General features: G+C 39.1%; 1 protein-coding gene across 1 annotated transcript in view; it reads left to right on the top strand.

The window, feature by feature from the left end:
- LOC149848032 (BRAP2 RING ZnF UBP domain-containing protein 1-like) overlaps window positions 1-15,220 on the top strand; it is a 51,719-nt gene extending 36,499 nt beyond the window's left edge. The window contains exons 9-12 of the mRNA XM_090010268.1: window positions 4,591-4,734; window positions 4,868-4,932; window positions 14,631-14,685; window positions 14,792-15,220. Of these exons, the coding sequence (XP_089866394.1) occupies window positions 4,591-4,734; window positions 4,868-4,932; window positions 14,631-14,685; window positions 14,792-14,947 (420 nt within the window). The 3' untranslated portion in view covers window positions 14,948-15,220. The remainder of the gene's footprint in view (window positions 1-4,590; window positions 4,735-4,867; window positions 4,933-14,630; window positions 14,686-14,791) is intronic.
- The last annotated feature ends 345 nt before the right edge of the window (window positions 15,221-15,565 follow it).

The raw sequence follows: 15,565 nt of genomic DNA, 5'->3' as shown, positions 1-15,565 counted from the left end.
TTTGAACAAGTTAGGGCATCCATTCTCCATAGATGTAAAGCCTTACCCATTGAGGACGCCCTTGTCGAAGTATGACAAGAAGAAACTTGACTTGGCCTAAGTATTAAGAGTGATGAAGTTTTGGCCGTTACTAGGCCCAGATCAGATGTAAAAGCATATAGACCTCCCCACTTTAACAAAAATAATGGATCTAGAAAGGGAGTGATTTGTCACTATTGTAATGAACCGAGACACATTAGACCGGTTTGCCCAAAGCTTAAGGGAAAAGTGGTTGCGGTTGGAGAAAATTCTCCAAAGAAGGAAGAAGAAAGTGCCTAAGAGGGAGATATCAAAGAAACTCTTAATCATATCTCCGAAGTTCTCCAACATCTTCTCAAGACTTCTTCATCTTCAACATCCGGAGCCGCCATCGCCTATTCTTCATCACCTCCAGGTATGTGAATACTAGACTCTGGTGCTTCTTTTCATATGACATCTCATAAAAACTCTCTTTCTAATGTTTTTTCCGAACCCATATCTTCTTATGTTTCAACGACCAATGGGACATTTTTAAAAATTGAAAGTATTGGAACACTTGATTTTAAAACTTCTCAAAACTTTTTCGTTCCTAAAGTGAGAGTCGTTCCAAAAATTAATCTAAATCTTTTTTCCGTTTCCTAAATCACCGATCATGGATGCCAAGTCTCTTTCTCACCTAAAGATTGCACCGTGCAGGATCTCCAGTCAGGGAAGCTGATTGGGCAAGGCCATAGAAGGGGTGATCTTTATTTTATGGACTTTTTGACTCTTCCACCAAAGTCATTTTGCAATCTTATAAAGGACAAAAGTATTGGAATTTGGCATGAGAGACTTGGTCATCCAAATTTTGTAAAGATGTCTCTTTTTCCTTTTTTGAACAATACTTGTAAAGACAAACACATGACTTGTAAAGATTGCATTTTTGGGAAATCTAAAGCTATTCCATTCCCTCAAAGAAATTATTTCACCACTCGACCTTTTGAACTTATTCATTCCGATGTATGGGGACCTTCCCCTATTTTATCCAAAGAAGGATTTTCGTACTATGTGGTCTTTATTGATGACTTCACTCGATTTACATGGATTTACTTCTTAAGTCACAAATCCGAAGTTTTCTCCTTCTTTAAAGAATTCCATGCAATGGTTAAAAATCAATTTTTAGGAAATCTATCAATTCTTAGATCCGATTTGGGAGGCGAATACATGTCCAATGAATTTCAAATCTATTTGAAAGAAAATGGAATTTACCATCAACGTTCTTGTCCAAACACTTCGCAACAAAATGGTCTTGCGGAAAGAAAGCATAGACACATAATAGAAACCACAAGAACTTTATTAATTTCAAAAAATATTCCAAAATCCTTTTGGGCCGAAGCGGTTCTAACCTCAACATATCTTATCAATAGAACCCCTTCATCTTCTTTGAAAAATCTTTCTCTATTCGAAAAACTTTACAATATGTCTCCCGATTATAAAAGACTAAGAATTTTTGGATGTAAATGCTTTGTTCTAACTCACAAAAATGATAAACTTTCTTCTAGGGCAATTGAATGTATTTTCTTAGGATATGGCGAAAAACAAAAAAGTTATCGATGTTTTGACATATTCAAAAACAAACTTTATATCTCAAAAGATGTCATATTCTTAGAAGAAGAAAATGGTTTTTTACATAAACCAAATGAAAATATTGATTATTCTTTTTTATTTGACTAGTTACCTCAAGAAAACGTCATAGATGGTCATGTTGAATCTAGTGAATCTCTCATAGAAGATCATGTTGAACCTCCAAATGATGACCAAAGTTTAGAAGAAAATGTACCAAGACAAACACAAGTCTACTCTAGAAGGAATGAAAGTAATCCACCTTGTGCCCTTGAAAAATTCTCTCAAAATGAGTCGATTGAAGAATCCTCTCAAAGAAGATCAAATCGTATTTCTAAAATACCAAATAGATTTGTATCTTATGATTCTTTTTCTCCAAATTTTCGAGCATGTCTGCTAGCTCTTCACTCATTTCATGAACCATCTCATTATAATGATGCTAAAAAATATGCTCATTGGAATGAAGCAATGGAACTGAAACTTAATGCACTTAAAAGGGCGCAAACTTGGGAAATCATTGATCCACCCAATGGCAAGAAACCCATTGGATGTAGATGGGTTTTTAAAGTAAAAACTAAGAGTGATGGCTCATTAGAAAGATATAAGGCTAGGTTAGTGGCCAAAGGATATGCCCAAGAGTAGGGTAGATTATGATGAAACTTTTTCCCCAGTTGCTCGAATGACTAGTGTTCGAGCTCTTATTGCAATAGCCTCTATTAAAAAATGGTCAATTTTTCAACTTGATGACAAAAATGCTTTTTTAAATGAAAATTTAAATGAAGAAGTTTATATGGAACCACCTCCGGGTATGAATTTAAATGGTAAAATTTTAAAATTAAAAAAGGCCTATATGGACTTAAGCAAGCTCCTAAAGCTTGGTATGACAAGTTTAGTAATGTATTAATCAATTTAGGATTTACTTCTTGCTATACTGACACTGCTCTTTTTGTTAAGAAGGCATGTGATTTCATTGTTATTCTTCTGTTGTATGTTGATGATATGATCATCACTGGGAGTGACAAAAAGGGGGTAAATGATGTGAAGTCTACGTTAAAAGAAACTTTTGATATGTCTGACCTTGAATTCTTGAGATATTTTTTAGGAATTGAAGTAACTTACTCCTCGCGAGGATACATCCTATCTCAAATGAAATTAACAGCAAACATTTGTACCAAGTCAGGAATATCTGATGAAAAGAAAGTTGAGACTTCCGAAGTTATCAATGCAAAACTGAGACTCGAGGATGGTGTTCTTCTTGAGGATCCAACCCCCTATCACCAATTAATTGGATCTCTCACCTATTTATCCATCACCCGTCCAGATATAGCTCATGTGGTTCATGCTGCAAGTCAGTTTCAGCATGCTCCTACTTCAGTTCATATGGCGGCCGTAATGAGAATTGTGCGATACATCATAAATACCATCTCCAAGGGACTCTTCTTATCCTCTTCCTCATCTCTTGAATTAACTGCTTTTACTGATGCTGACTGAGGAGGAAATCCCAATGATCGTATCTCAACTATTGGTCTTTGCATTTTTTTAGGTGAATCTCTCATTTTGTGGAGATGCAAGAAGCAGCAGAATGTCTCACTATCATCCACTGAAGCTGAATATCGGGCCATGGCAATGACAACTAAGGAAATCGTATGGCTCAGAAGTCTCCTTGGTGACATGGGCGTCCTCATTTCCTCTCCCACCAAGCTCTGCTGTGATAACAAAAGTGCGATATACATTGCAAGCAATCATACTTTTCACGAGCGGACAAGCATATCGAAATAGATTGCCATTATGTTCGAGACGAATACCTCAGAGGAACTATCACATTACCATATGTTACTTCAGAATATCAACTGACTGACTTCTTCACCAAAGCGCTCCCAACTCTACGATTTATGTTTCTTCTTAGCAAACTTTCGGTCTTCTCCCCGTAAAGTTTGAGGGGGCATGTTAAATTATGTATATATAAATATATATATATATATATACATATACTTATATATATACATACATATATATATATATATAAGTATATATATACATATATGTATATATATACATATTTCTTTTTTTGTTTTCTTATTCTCCAAATACCCAATAGGGGTATTTTGGTAAATCCCCATGTAAACTCTCCCCTTTCCGTTTTCTCTCTCTTTTTTTCTTTTTATTTTTCTTTTTCTTTTTTTCTTTTGCTTTTTGTAAGACCACAAGGGGCCCCACCCTTCTTGTCGTTGGGGCCCCAACGACTGGATGGGAGCCCCCTTGTGGTCTCTTCTTCTTGGCTTCCTCCTCTATAAATAGAGGAGGCTTTCCCTTGTATGAGCATCGGGTTTTTCACCCTCTTCTTTCTTTCTTCAATAATATCCAACTTATGACTTTAAGTCATTTTTCCTTTTGTGGGTTTTGTGTATACACTTTTAGTGTTTGTGTTCTTGGCTCTTGTGATCACTCTTAAGGAGTGGTTTGCTTTATTGGTGCTTCCGCCCCTCTTCATTACACGTGTGTGCATGTGCATATGTATGGGTGTGTCTGTGTTGTGTGTGCGTGTCTGTTCATGCATTTTTGTAAGCATATTGTGTGCATGTGTGTCGGTTTGGGAAGTGAGGTTGTTTTCCTTTTTCATATTAACAGCTTTTTGTAGAGGATGAAGAGATTTTACTAAAAGCCAGTAAAGAAAAATGAAAGTACATTAGGGTGACAAGATTCATCTCTCGCCCTGACCTTATCATTCTATTCTAAGTTTGCCGTTCAAATAATGCACTCTTATTTTTTAATAAAAAAGAAAAAATAAATACGCTAGCTATCAACTGAGAAACCCTATGAGGGTCGGACTCCTTTTGTTTTCACTTTGAAGTACTTTTTCTGTGGCTTGTTATAGTACTCCTTTTTGACTCATTTAATATAAAGATTGCTATTGTCATATGAAAGATCATTGTTTACTTATTTTTGGTTATTCTATTGTCGTTTTGGTAGTACTATGAGTCTCTACTTGCGGAGGCTAAGGAACAAAGAGATAAGACCATTTCTGAAGCTGTGGAGAAGGCTGTTAATTTAAAATTACAAAAGATGCAACTTGAATATGAAAAATGTGTTGAAGACAAAAAAGTTGCTTCTAGCGTAAGTAATGTTATCTTTCCATGTGTACAAAGGATTGGTTTATTTACTTTTATTAGTGTGAATTTAAGCTTGTGCTTCTTCTAGATCCTTGAGCCCCACTGATTCACATTTTATATCCATTTTCTTCCTTCAGATCAATGAGAACCTCATTAGAGACCAAGAGCTCTGGAAGAAGAAAATTCAGGAAGCTGAGGAAAGGTACATTTCTGCTGATTTTGTTAAGTTGTGCTTAAATTATGTGTACATAGTTGTTGATGTAACTAGAACTGTATTTGAGTAATTCATTGTGATATTCTAGATCGCTGGTAAATGAGCCAAATGAGCTGAGCTTTGTGTTCAAGCTTGCTGACCAATCTATTAAGATGGCTATGGTTTGACTCGTGTTTGCCACAAGCTGCAGATGTTTGACTTTGGGTTGTTTATAACTCATTATATATGATGAACCAAGCTCTGGTTGGCTCATGCTTGTGAAACTTGCAAGCTCAATTCAATCTTGTGAAGCTTGTGAACTTAGTAATTGCTTACAATTCTATTCCTAATTCATAATGGGTAGGAGATTTCAAAATCAGAAGTGCACGAAACCTCTTGCCTCTCATTAGAAAAGGACTTAATTGACACATGCATAAACACCGTTTTGACATTTTGGTACTTAATCACATCATTGGGATCCCAATGAGGAATACTCATTTACTAGGGCGAAAATAGAAGTTGGAAGATTCTCAAGCTACAATACCTTGCTTTTAAACTAACAGGTAAATGGTTTACAAACCAAAGAAACTCCAAATTAAAAACTGTGATTGCACTAGAAGGATCATGAAATGCCTCTTTGGCAGGTTATAGTTCTAAAACAACTCAAAGCAGAACTCACGTTTCAGCTGTTCAAAATCCTATATATGATAGTGCAAAAATGCAAGTTTAACAAGCAGCACTTGAAAATAGAGAACCCACAACAACATTATTACTAAATCAAAGCAAACAGAGAATGACAGAGAGGAGAGAGCTACGTGATAAGGACTTCTTATGGAAGGAGGACATTTCTATTAAAAAGAGTATGGTATGTTTGGTAAGATCAAAACATGGACCATAATTATTTGAAACCTTGGAGGAAAGTACTTTGAACTGTTGCAAACCAGGGAGGGGATATTAGGGCTGGCACCGGTAGTCTCCCAAAGTGAGATTGCCAAGATCGGGAGTGATTGGACCTGATTTGCAAGTAGTTGGAAGTAATCAGGCACTCATAACCCCTTACTAGAGGACCTCATTGCACCAGTGTGCCTCTGTTGGTGCCTTGCCATGAAACAATGGATTTCAGCTAGTTGGTGATGTCCCTCTATTCATCTTCATCTGTTGCACAGGTGTTTCTTTTTTTTTTCTGATATTTTCTTGGGGGGTTGCAATTTGGTTTTGTTTGATTATGGGTCATTGCAATCGGCAATCTATAGCGTTCATTAATTTTGGAGATTAAAGTGAGTGGACAATCCGTTCTGCTTAATGCTGGACTCTCCATCATCAGTCTTTGGAAACTGACTGATGAGCTTGCAAACTCATGATGATTCAATCTGGCTCGCTATAGAAACAGGATTACCTCTCTTGTTCAGACTCACCTGTTGAATGTAACAAGGGCATTAAAGAGTCCCATGTTCTACTTGCCAAGCATTCTCTATGAGCACGGATATGCCTGAGACTAAGAGAACCTGTCAGAATTAAGCCACATGCAGCTCAGTTCAATTGTTAACTTGATTCTTCATAGGGGTATGTGGGAATGTTTCTTTCTCCTGAAGGCATGATTACCTGATTTTCTGAATGGAAAGAATGATGATCTGGCAGCTCTAAACATGAAAGTGCTCTGTTTGATGTTTTAAGTTTTTATTCAGTTTTTGGAGAAAGAAGACCCTAGAAAAGAGGACAAACTGTTGGTAAAGTTGTTTCATAACAAAAGGGGTGGGCTTCTAGTCAAAACCAGACAGTTGGATTTCTGAAAGACAGAAGTATGCAAGGTATTTGCAGCCAATCTGGGTTTTAAAGGTTTGACTGTGACAGACAACCTGGATCAGAAACAGTGGAAGATCTTTATTGTCTTTGATAATTTAAGTCTTTGAAAATTTCCATTAGTTGGGTAACATTATGTAAAGGTCAATCACACTGAAAAAGATCAATACTTCGTGAGAGGGATAGGATACTAGGAAATTTCCCAAGGGAGAAAAATATGGTCATATTTTCTTGCTTAAGCACTTCTAGAAATTTGGCATCGGTTGTTCATATAGGAGTGGGTTCTGATAGGCTGTCAGGAAATGATGCTATATGGTTAGGTATTGCTGTAATTTATTCATCTTATATGCTATTTCTTTTGGTATAGATATACATATAACATTGTACAAGGTAGCAAGTGAATTGGCTCTTGATGGTAATAATATTATTATAATAGGAAATATTAACCCACTAAGAAAAGAAAATGGATGGATTTGTTTTATGCAGCCACCGATTTCCCTCATCCTCTTTCTTCAATTCTATCAAGCACATCATCTTCTTGACTTGGGAAAAGCTTGATTAAATCATTTAGGCTCTATCTGAGTCCAATGGATCGGTTTTATCACAAACATGAAGAAGAGGGAATGAACGTCATGTCTACTAATTTTTAGAAACATGTGAAAGGCTATGTCACATGGGTGCGGGTGCGGGGATTCGACACTTCCAAAAAACCCGGGTGCGGCAGGGGCAAAAATGTAAATATATATATATATATATATATATATATAGTGTATATGTATGAATGTATGGTAGCTGTTAAGGTCCATGTATAATGCCCGTAAAAAAAAAGTGTCAGACTCGTGCACTACACGTGTCGGGGGTTTGGTCCGCTGTGTCAGGCTTGGATCCGGGTCCGAACCGGATCCGAGCGTAACCCGAACCCGGGTTCTCGAAGCCTCGAGAACCTGCGTCTTTTAAAAGACGCAGGTGTCTCGGGCGAGGGGCAAAAACCCTCGCCCCTTCTCTCTCCTCGCCCGTTCTCCTCTCGCTCCTCCCTGCGGCCATCGAGCGTCGGCGACTCGCCGCCGGCCACCTGTTCGCCTCCTCTCTCAGTACGGCAGACCCCCCGACGACGCAAGCACCCCCCTTCCCCATCCCCTGTGTCGCAGGACGTCGGCGATCAAAGTCGACGGCAGCCTCCAAGCTCCGGTGATCCCCCACCTTCGCCGCCTGTGTCCCTCGTCGTTGCCGACCTCCGAGCCTCTTCGCCTCCCCCTCTCTGAGTTTGGCAGACCTCCCGGTGGCCACCTGCGACATCATCGGCGACCTCTTGACTGGCGATCGGCTGCGCCAGAACCCCGATGCCGGGAAAGTCGGCGCCCCTTCCACTGAGCCTCTCTCCCTGTTACATCGGCGGTCTCGTTTCTTCCGGCCATCTGACGTTTACAGCTGTCGGTGACAGCACCGTCGCTGTCCCCTCTCTACTATGGTTGCCGTGGTTCCCGATGATCGCCGCCGTCAGCGAGCAACCCCGACGGCCCCGTTGCTGCGGCCTTTCGAGGTGAAAAACCCTCCCCTCCTTTTCTTCTCCTTTGTGAGGAGTTGGTCGACAGGGGGCTGAGCAACCTGATTTTTTTTTAACATTCCGCAGCCCATTTCATAGGGCAATTTTTAAAAAAAAAAAATCCAAAAAAAATGACCCTTGGTGCGGTCAACGCACCCAGGGTCGGGTTGACCGCACCCGGTGCCGCACCCGCATCCGCGTTGAGTCGCGTCGACGCGGGTGCGGCACCCTGCTAGCCGAATCCCTGTGACATAGGTGAAAGGAGATATTTGACACCCATGCCTGCATTACAGTATGCACTCTATGAAAAGAATAATGACCAAAATATTTCACCCTAATAAATAAGGGAACAGTGACCATGGGAAACAACTAAATATAAAATGAATACTAAAAAGGAAGACTAGAAGATGATAAACTGCTTTGAATGGGCAACAGCGGGGACAAAAACATTCACAAGTTCGAGTCTTCTTCCCCAAGGTGAGACGGAACTAATTAAAACTTGATCTAACTTTTGAAAGTTTGTGACTTGAAAGGTCTGTTTTAGTAAAACTGAATGGACAGAGGCTTTCCTTTTGAAGGAGTCAAATAACTCTAAGCCTCAATTCAGCCTTGTAGGTCAAAAAGCTTTCAGCTTTTAGTGCTATGGTTTAGGAGGCCAAGTGTCTTTCCGGCCTTCATGAATTTATGATTTTCAGCTTTTAATGTGGCTTTGCAGGAATCGCATAATGAGTCTTGCCTTAAGGCTATGTCACACAGACGCGTCATAGCACCTGCCGTACCCATGCCGACACGGGTACGGATACCGGATGCAGCACGAGTACGTGCTGGTCCGGATTGGGTAGATTCTTGACCCAACCTATATATATATATATATATATATATATATTATTACCCAGGAAGGAGGAGGTTAATGAAGAAGAAGAAAAAAAAGAAAGAGGAGAGGGAAGAAGAAGACGAGAGAGAGAGAGAGAGAGAGAGAGAGAGAGAGAGAGAGAGAGAGAGAGAGAGAGAGAGAGAGAGAGAGAGAGCTTTTGTGCCCTCTCAGCCCAAACCCCCACGTATGACCTACCTTTTTAATAAAATAAATTTCATTCCCCCCCTGCCCCTTCTTTTAAAAAATTACAGTCATCCCCTTGCAAACTTTTTTAAATAGAGGGGAGGACTTCTAAAATGAAATTAAATGTTTATATTGTTGAGAAAGACTAAACACCCTACGAGAACTAGATATAACCCCACCCTAACTCCGTCTGTGTATAACTGTTTAGTTATACACTGCCGGTCCCAAGCCCGGATAAAGGAGGAGGGTTGCGGTAGGCCTGTGACAGCTAGCATAAAAACTTAGTCATACCCTATGAATATGAACCAATATGAGAATTTCGTTGGGGCGTTCCCTACTGAGCGACACGCTGTACTCTATAGGCCCGGAGGCAGTGATAAATGGGCAAGGGTTGCTAGGTCGTCGCCCGGAAGCGACGTGTCACACCGGTGCCCGGGTGTGGTATCAAATAGGCAAGGGTTCCCTCACTTTGTTGGACGGGTGGGGGTAAAGAAGTTAGTCCAAGACCATAAAATTAGGTTAGCCACTTGAAAAATAGGGTCTTTAACTGGTAAGTTGGTAGAGTTAGTAGATGTTATGTGTAGAAGAAAGATTGATATTTTATGTCTACAAGAGACCAAATGGGTAGGTGAGAAAGCAAAAGTGATAGAACCTTGGGGATATAAGATTTGGTATACAGGGAATAAATAGGAATATGAATGGAGTAGGGATTGTTCTGAGTCGTGAGTTTATAGATAATGTAGTTGAGGTCCGTAGGAAGGGTGATAGGATTTTACTTATTAAATTAGTATTAGGTACAAATATTATTAATATTATTAGTGTTTATGCACCTCAAGTAGGTTTAGATGATTCCATTAAGCGTCAATTTTGGGAAGATTTAGATGGAGTAGTTCAAGGGATATCTTATGGAGAAAGGCTTTTCATCGGCGGTGACCTTAATGGGCATGTAGGCATTAGTAGGGTTGGATTTGAGAGTATCCATGGAGGTTATGGTATAGGAGAAAGAAACGAAAGTGGAGAAAGGATTTTAGATTTTGGTTTGTCCTATGGTATGATCTTAGCAAACACTTGGTTTAGGAAGAGGGAGTCTCACCTAGTAATATTTAAAAGTGGGGTTAATACGAGCCAGATTGATTTTTTCCTACTTAGAAAGAGAGATAGGGGTTGTTGTATCGATTGTAAGGTTATACCAAGAGAAAGTGTAGTTACACAACATAGAGTCTTAATTTTAGATCATAGAATTAGACAATGTCGCAAAAGGGATAGACATATGATAGATGCTAGAATTAAGTGGTGGGCACTAAAAGTAGCTAAACAATGAATGTTTGTAGAGCAGGTAGTTAAGGAAGTTGATTGGTGTCTCGAGGAGGATTCAGAATCAATGTGGAATAAGATAGCGGGTGGCATGAGAAAGGTGGCTAAGGAGGTATTAGTTGAGTCTAAAGGCGGTGCACCGCTAGGTAAGGATACATCGTGGTGGAACGATGATGTCAAATTAGCTACTAAGGTTAAAAGAGAGTGTTATAGAAATCTAAGTAAGAGTCGTGATAATGAGAATTTGAAGAAGTATATGATAGCAAAGAAGGAAGCTAAAAAAGTAGTTCGAAACTCGAGGGATAAGGTATATAAGGAGGTTTATGATAAGTTGGATACCAAAGAGGGCGAGAAGGATATTTATAGGCTTGCAAAGATGAGAGATAGGAAATCGAGGGATCTGGGTATGGTTAAATGTATCAAAGATGAAACACAAAGGGTTTTAGTCAAAGATGAGGAGATTAAGGAGAGATGGAAAGATTATTTTGATAAGATATTTAATGAAAGGCATGCTCAGGATCTAGGAGACTTGTCCATTCCTTTTCATGAGATGAATCGTGACTTCATGCGCAAGATTCAAAAAAAAAAAATTGCAGAGGCTTTGAAGAAAATGAAATCAAGAAGGGCAGTTGGCCCATATGGTATACCTATCGAGGCTTGGAAATGCTTGGGAGAGAAAGATTTAGAATGATTGACAAATCTTTTTAACAAGATTTGGCGGACAAATAAGATGCCTAATGAGTGGAGGAAGAGTACTTTGGTGCCTCTATATAAGAATAAAGGTGATATACAAGATTGCACAAACTATCGTGGTATAAAACTCATGAGTCATACTATGAAACTTTGGGAGAGGGTGATTGAGTCTAGGTTGAGGAAGGTTGTCATGATATCGGAAAATCAATTTGGTTTTATGCCTGGAAGATCAACTATGAAAGCTATACATCTTCTTAGACAACTTATTGAGAGAAATAGAGAGAGGAACAAAGATTTGCATATGGTTTTTATTGATTTGGAGAAGGCATACAATAGAGTACCTAGGGACGTTCTCTGGTGGACAATGATGAAGAAAGGTGTTTCTCATAAGTACATTAGTATAATTAAAGATATGTATGAAGGAATAGTAACCAATGTCCGCACTTGTGGAGGGGTAACAACCAATTTTCCTATAACGGTTGGGTTACATCAAGGATCTGCTTTAAGCCCTTTCCTATTTGCTATAGTGATGGATGAGCTTACGAGATCAATTCAAGAAAATGTGCCGTGGTGTATGTTGTTTGCTGATGATATTGTTTTGATTGATGAGTCTAGAGCTGGGGTTAATGCTAAGTTAGAATTATGGAGACAGACATTGGAAGCAAGAGGTTTTAAGTTGAGTAAGAGTAAGACAGAATACATGGAGTGTCGGTTTAGTAAGCAACGAAGTAGTGATGGGAGTGTAGTGAAGCTTGGTGAGCAAGAAATACCGGTGGATGATTGTTTCAAATATTTGGGATCTATCATTCAAAAGTATGGAGAAATTGATGGAGATGTAAATCATAGGATAAAGGTTGGGTGGATGAAATCGAAAAGTGCAACTGGAGTGTTGTGCGATCGTAGAATGCCATTGCGGTTGAAGGGAAAGTTTTATAGGACGACTATTAGGCCCACTTTACTATATGGTACGGAATGTTGGGCTGCCAAGAGACATCATATTCAAAAAATGAGTGTAGCTGAGATGCGTATGCTTAGATGGATGTGTGAAAATACAATAAAAGATAAGATTCGGAACGAGGAGATACGTAAGAAGGTAGGCGTTGCACCCATTGAAAATAAGATGAGAGAGAATCGTTTACGGTGGTTTGGACATATTCGGCCAAGGCCTAATGATGCTCCAGTTAGAAGGATGGAGAAATGGGAAAATATATTAGTTAAAAGAGGTCGGGGTAGGCCTAGGAAGACATGGATGGAGGTGATAGGAAAGGATATGAATGCTTTGAACCTCACCGAGGACATGGCATTGGATAAAAATGATTGGAGGAGAAGGATTCATGTGGAAGACCCAAAATGATTTTCTTTTTTGGTTCATATCGCCGACCCCAATTGTTTTGGGATGAAGGCGTAGTTGTTGTTGTTGTAACTCCACCTCTCTTTGCCACCCACCCGCACTTAAGGCAAAAGCAGTTTTTTGCATAGTTCTCCTGCATGAGTACACTAGCATAGAGATTCATGAAGTTTATATTCTAGGGTCTAGCCACCTCTGACCTGCATATTGTCTTGCAATATCACTTTTCTTATTGACTTCGTCCAAGACTGTTAGTGCAGAATGAAGCCAAAACATGCTGTTCTACCTGTTCACTTGTCTCATGCATATTTGTTTGACAAACTTGAACACCCATAAAATGAGGAAAATGCTCAAATACTTTTGCAATTTAAAGTATCAAGAAAGAAGCTGTCAACAGGGCATATTAAATGTAAAAGAGAGACAGACATCATCAATGTTCAATCCTGCAAGTAATATATTGATGCAGTGCACTAGAGGATGATAAAACAATGATTGCTAAGCATGAGATGCATGTTTTAACATACTGATGAGGTTTTTGTTCTTTAACTGTAATGCATATTTTAGCATACTGACCAGCTTTGCTGTCATCCTCAAACTCTCTCTCTCTCTCTCTCTCTCTCTCTCTCTCTCTATATATATATATATATATATAGCTGCATCCCCGTACCCTCAATTTTTGAAATTGCCATGTCGTACCCTCTCTACCTGTACGGCTGTACCCGTACCCATGTGACATAAGGCAAAACCTAGGTCGGTGAAAACCCAGATTTTGGCCTCTGTCATCCAATCGGGCCCTTTCTTTTCCAGCCATATGAAACTTTGGAATTTGGTTTCCCGAATCTTAGCTATTCTTTATTCTTTCTACTATTTGAAAACCTGTAGTCTTTTAAGTTTCCTGAAGTCCTCGCAACCCTTGTCTTGACCTAGGAGGGACTGATAGGCTGTTTGGTGACTAAAAACCTGGTTTTCAGGTTTTTGTTTACAAAAATCCAAAAAAAAAAGATAAAAAATAGCTTGCTATTTCCTGGCCAGCCACTGGCCAGGAAAATGGCCATCCATCCATTACCTTGTTTATAATTGGGTTGGAAATCAGGTTTTTGGGAACAAAGATGGGTTTACACCCAAAACCTTGTTTATAACTGGGTTTTGGGTGTCATCCAAACGGTACCTGAGTTGTTGATTCTCAAACTAATCTTTAAACTATCACTGGCTGTGATAATATTTTTCATGATGAAGTATATTTGGTGAATCAGTCTTGAATAGATAAACTGTGAATGTTGAATAGATAAACTGTGAATGTTCTTCATGATACACAGGTTTTAACAAAACCTGGTTGGAAACCAGGTTTTGGTGTGTTTCCCAAACACACCAATACCTTGGTTTTTGGGCACAAAGATGGGTTTACACCCAAAACCTTGTTTATAACTGGGTTTTGGGTGTCATCCAAATGGTACCTGAGTTGTTGATTCTCAAACTAATCTTTAAACTATCACTGGCTGTGATAATATTTTTCATGATGAAGTATATTTGGTGAATCAATCTTGAATAGATAAACTGTGAATGTTCTTCATGATACGCAGGTTTTAACAAAACGTGGTTGCAAACCAGGTTTTGGTATGTTTCCCAAACACACCAATACCTTGGTTTTTGGGCACAAATCTGGGTTTACACCCAAAACCTTGTTTTTAACTGGGTTTTGGGTGTCATCCAAACGGTACCTGAGTTGTTGATTCTCAAACTAATCTTTAAACTATCACTGGCTGTGATACAATAATTTTCATGATTAAGCATATTTGGTGAAAGTCTTGAACAGATAAACTGTGAATGTTCTTCGTGATAAAGTATAATCTTACCTATTTCATGGATGGACTGCTTCTGCTGACTGACACTTTTATTGCACAACTAAACTTGTTCTCAGTGTCTTGAATTGCTTTTCAATCATCATTGTGCAGAGAGAGGTTGTCATTAAGGTCGAAAGATGAGCAGATTTTGGATTTGGAAGAACAGGTAAGCCCCTTGCTATCATATTCATGCCAAAAAAGTTTCAAATATGCATGCTGTATGGGTGGAAGATGTACTGGACTTCTCTCACTTGTTAGAGTGGTGGCGGCAGATCAGGGATATCACGGTATACATCGAGGCTCAAAAAGCACTGGAGAAAATGCCCAACTCGGACGATATAAGAGGAGGAACGCTTTTACCAGTTCAACAGCATTCATCATCAGCTAGCACCAAGCGCTCAACTAAGACAAATAGAAGGCGGTCTTAGGTCTTAACTGTTCCTCATTTTATGTACAAATTATGTTCTTGTAAATAACCATGTTTGTATATGCATGCCGTGGAACTGAAGCTCTTGCGGTTCTGATACGAATATGGAAACGTATTGTCAAATGTCAAGCTCTTATCTGAGTTTCTCCTTTGGCTTCAATAATTGGGTCTTGTGACTCGAGGCTACCATTTAGCAATTTATCTACCTTTTTGTCCAGGTCTTAAGGTTTTGAGTTTGACAGTCCCACATTATTATATAAACATATAGTCCAAATGTCATTTATTAAGTTCTTTGATCAATGTACATAAAAAAAGCTCTCGTTTTAGTGGATTCCATACTTTTATTAAGTCCCGTAAGCTTTTCTCATGCCTCGGGATGTCCATCGTGGTCTTGGAATCTCCTAGTAATGGAAACTGCAACTCTAGTCGCCATCTCCATGTCAGGTTTGCTTGTAAGCTTTACTGGGTATGCCTTATATACGGCTTTTGAGCAACCCTCTCAACAACTAAGAGATCCATTTGAGGAACATGGCTTTTTTCTTCGGGATGATTACTTTATATTCATTTTTGAGTTGCACCATCTCGAGGGCTGAACTTGATGAAAGTCTCATTTTTTTTT

This window comes from Nuphar pumila, chromosome 1 (genome assembly GCF_984573655.1).
Source record: "Nuphar pumila chromosome 1, dmNupPumi1.hap1.1, whole genome shotgun sequence".
NCBI classification, from domain to species: Eukaryota; Viridiplantae; Streptophyta; class Magnoliopsida; order Nymphaeales; family Nymphaeaceae; genus Nuphar; species Nuphar pumila.
The sequence above is the reverse complement of the archived record's forward strand: the minus strand, read 5'-3'. Positions and strand labels throughout refer to the sequence as shown.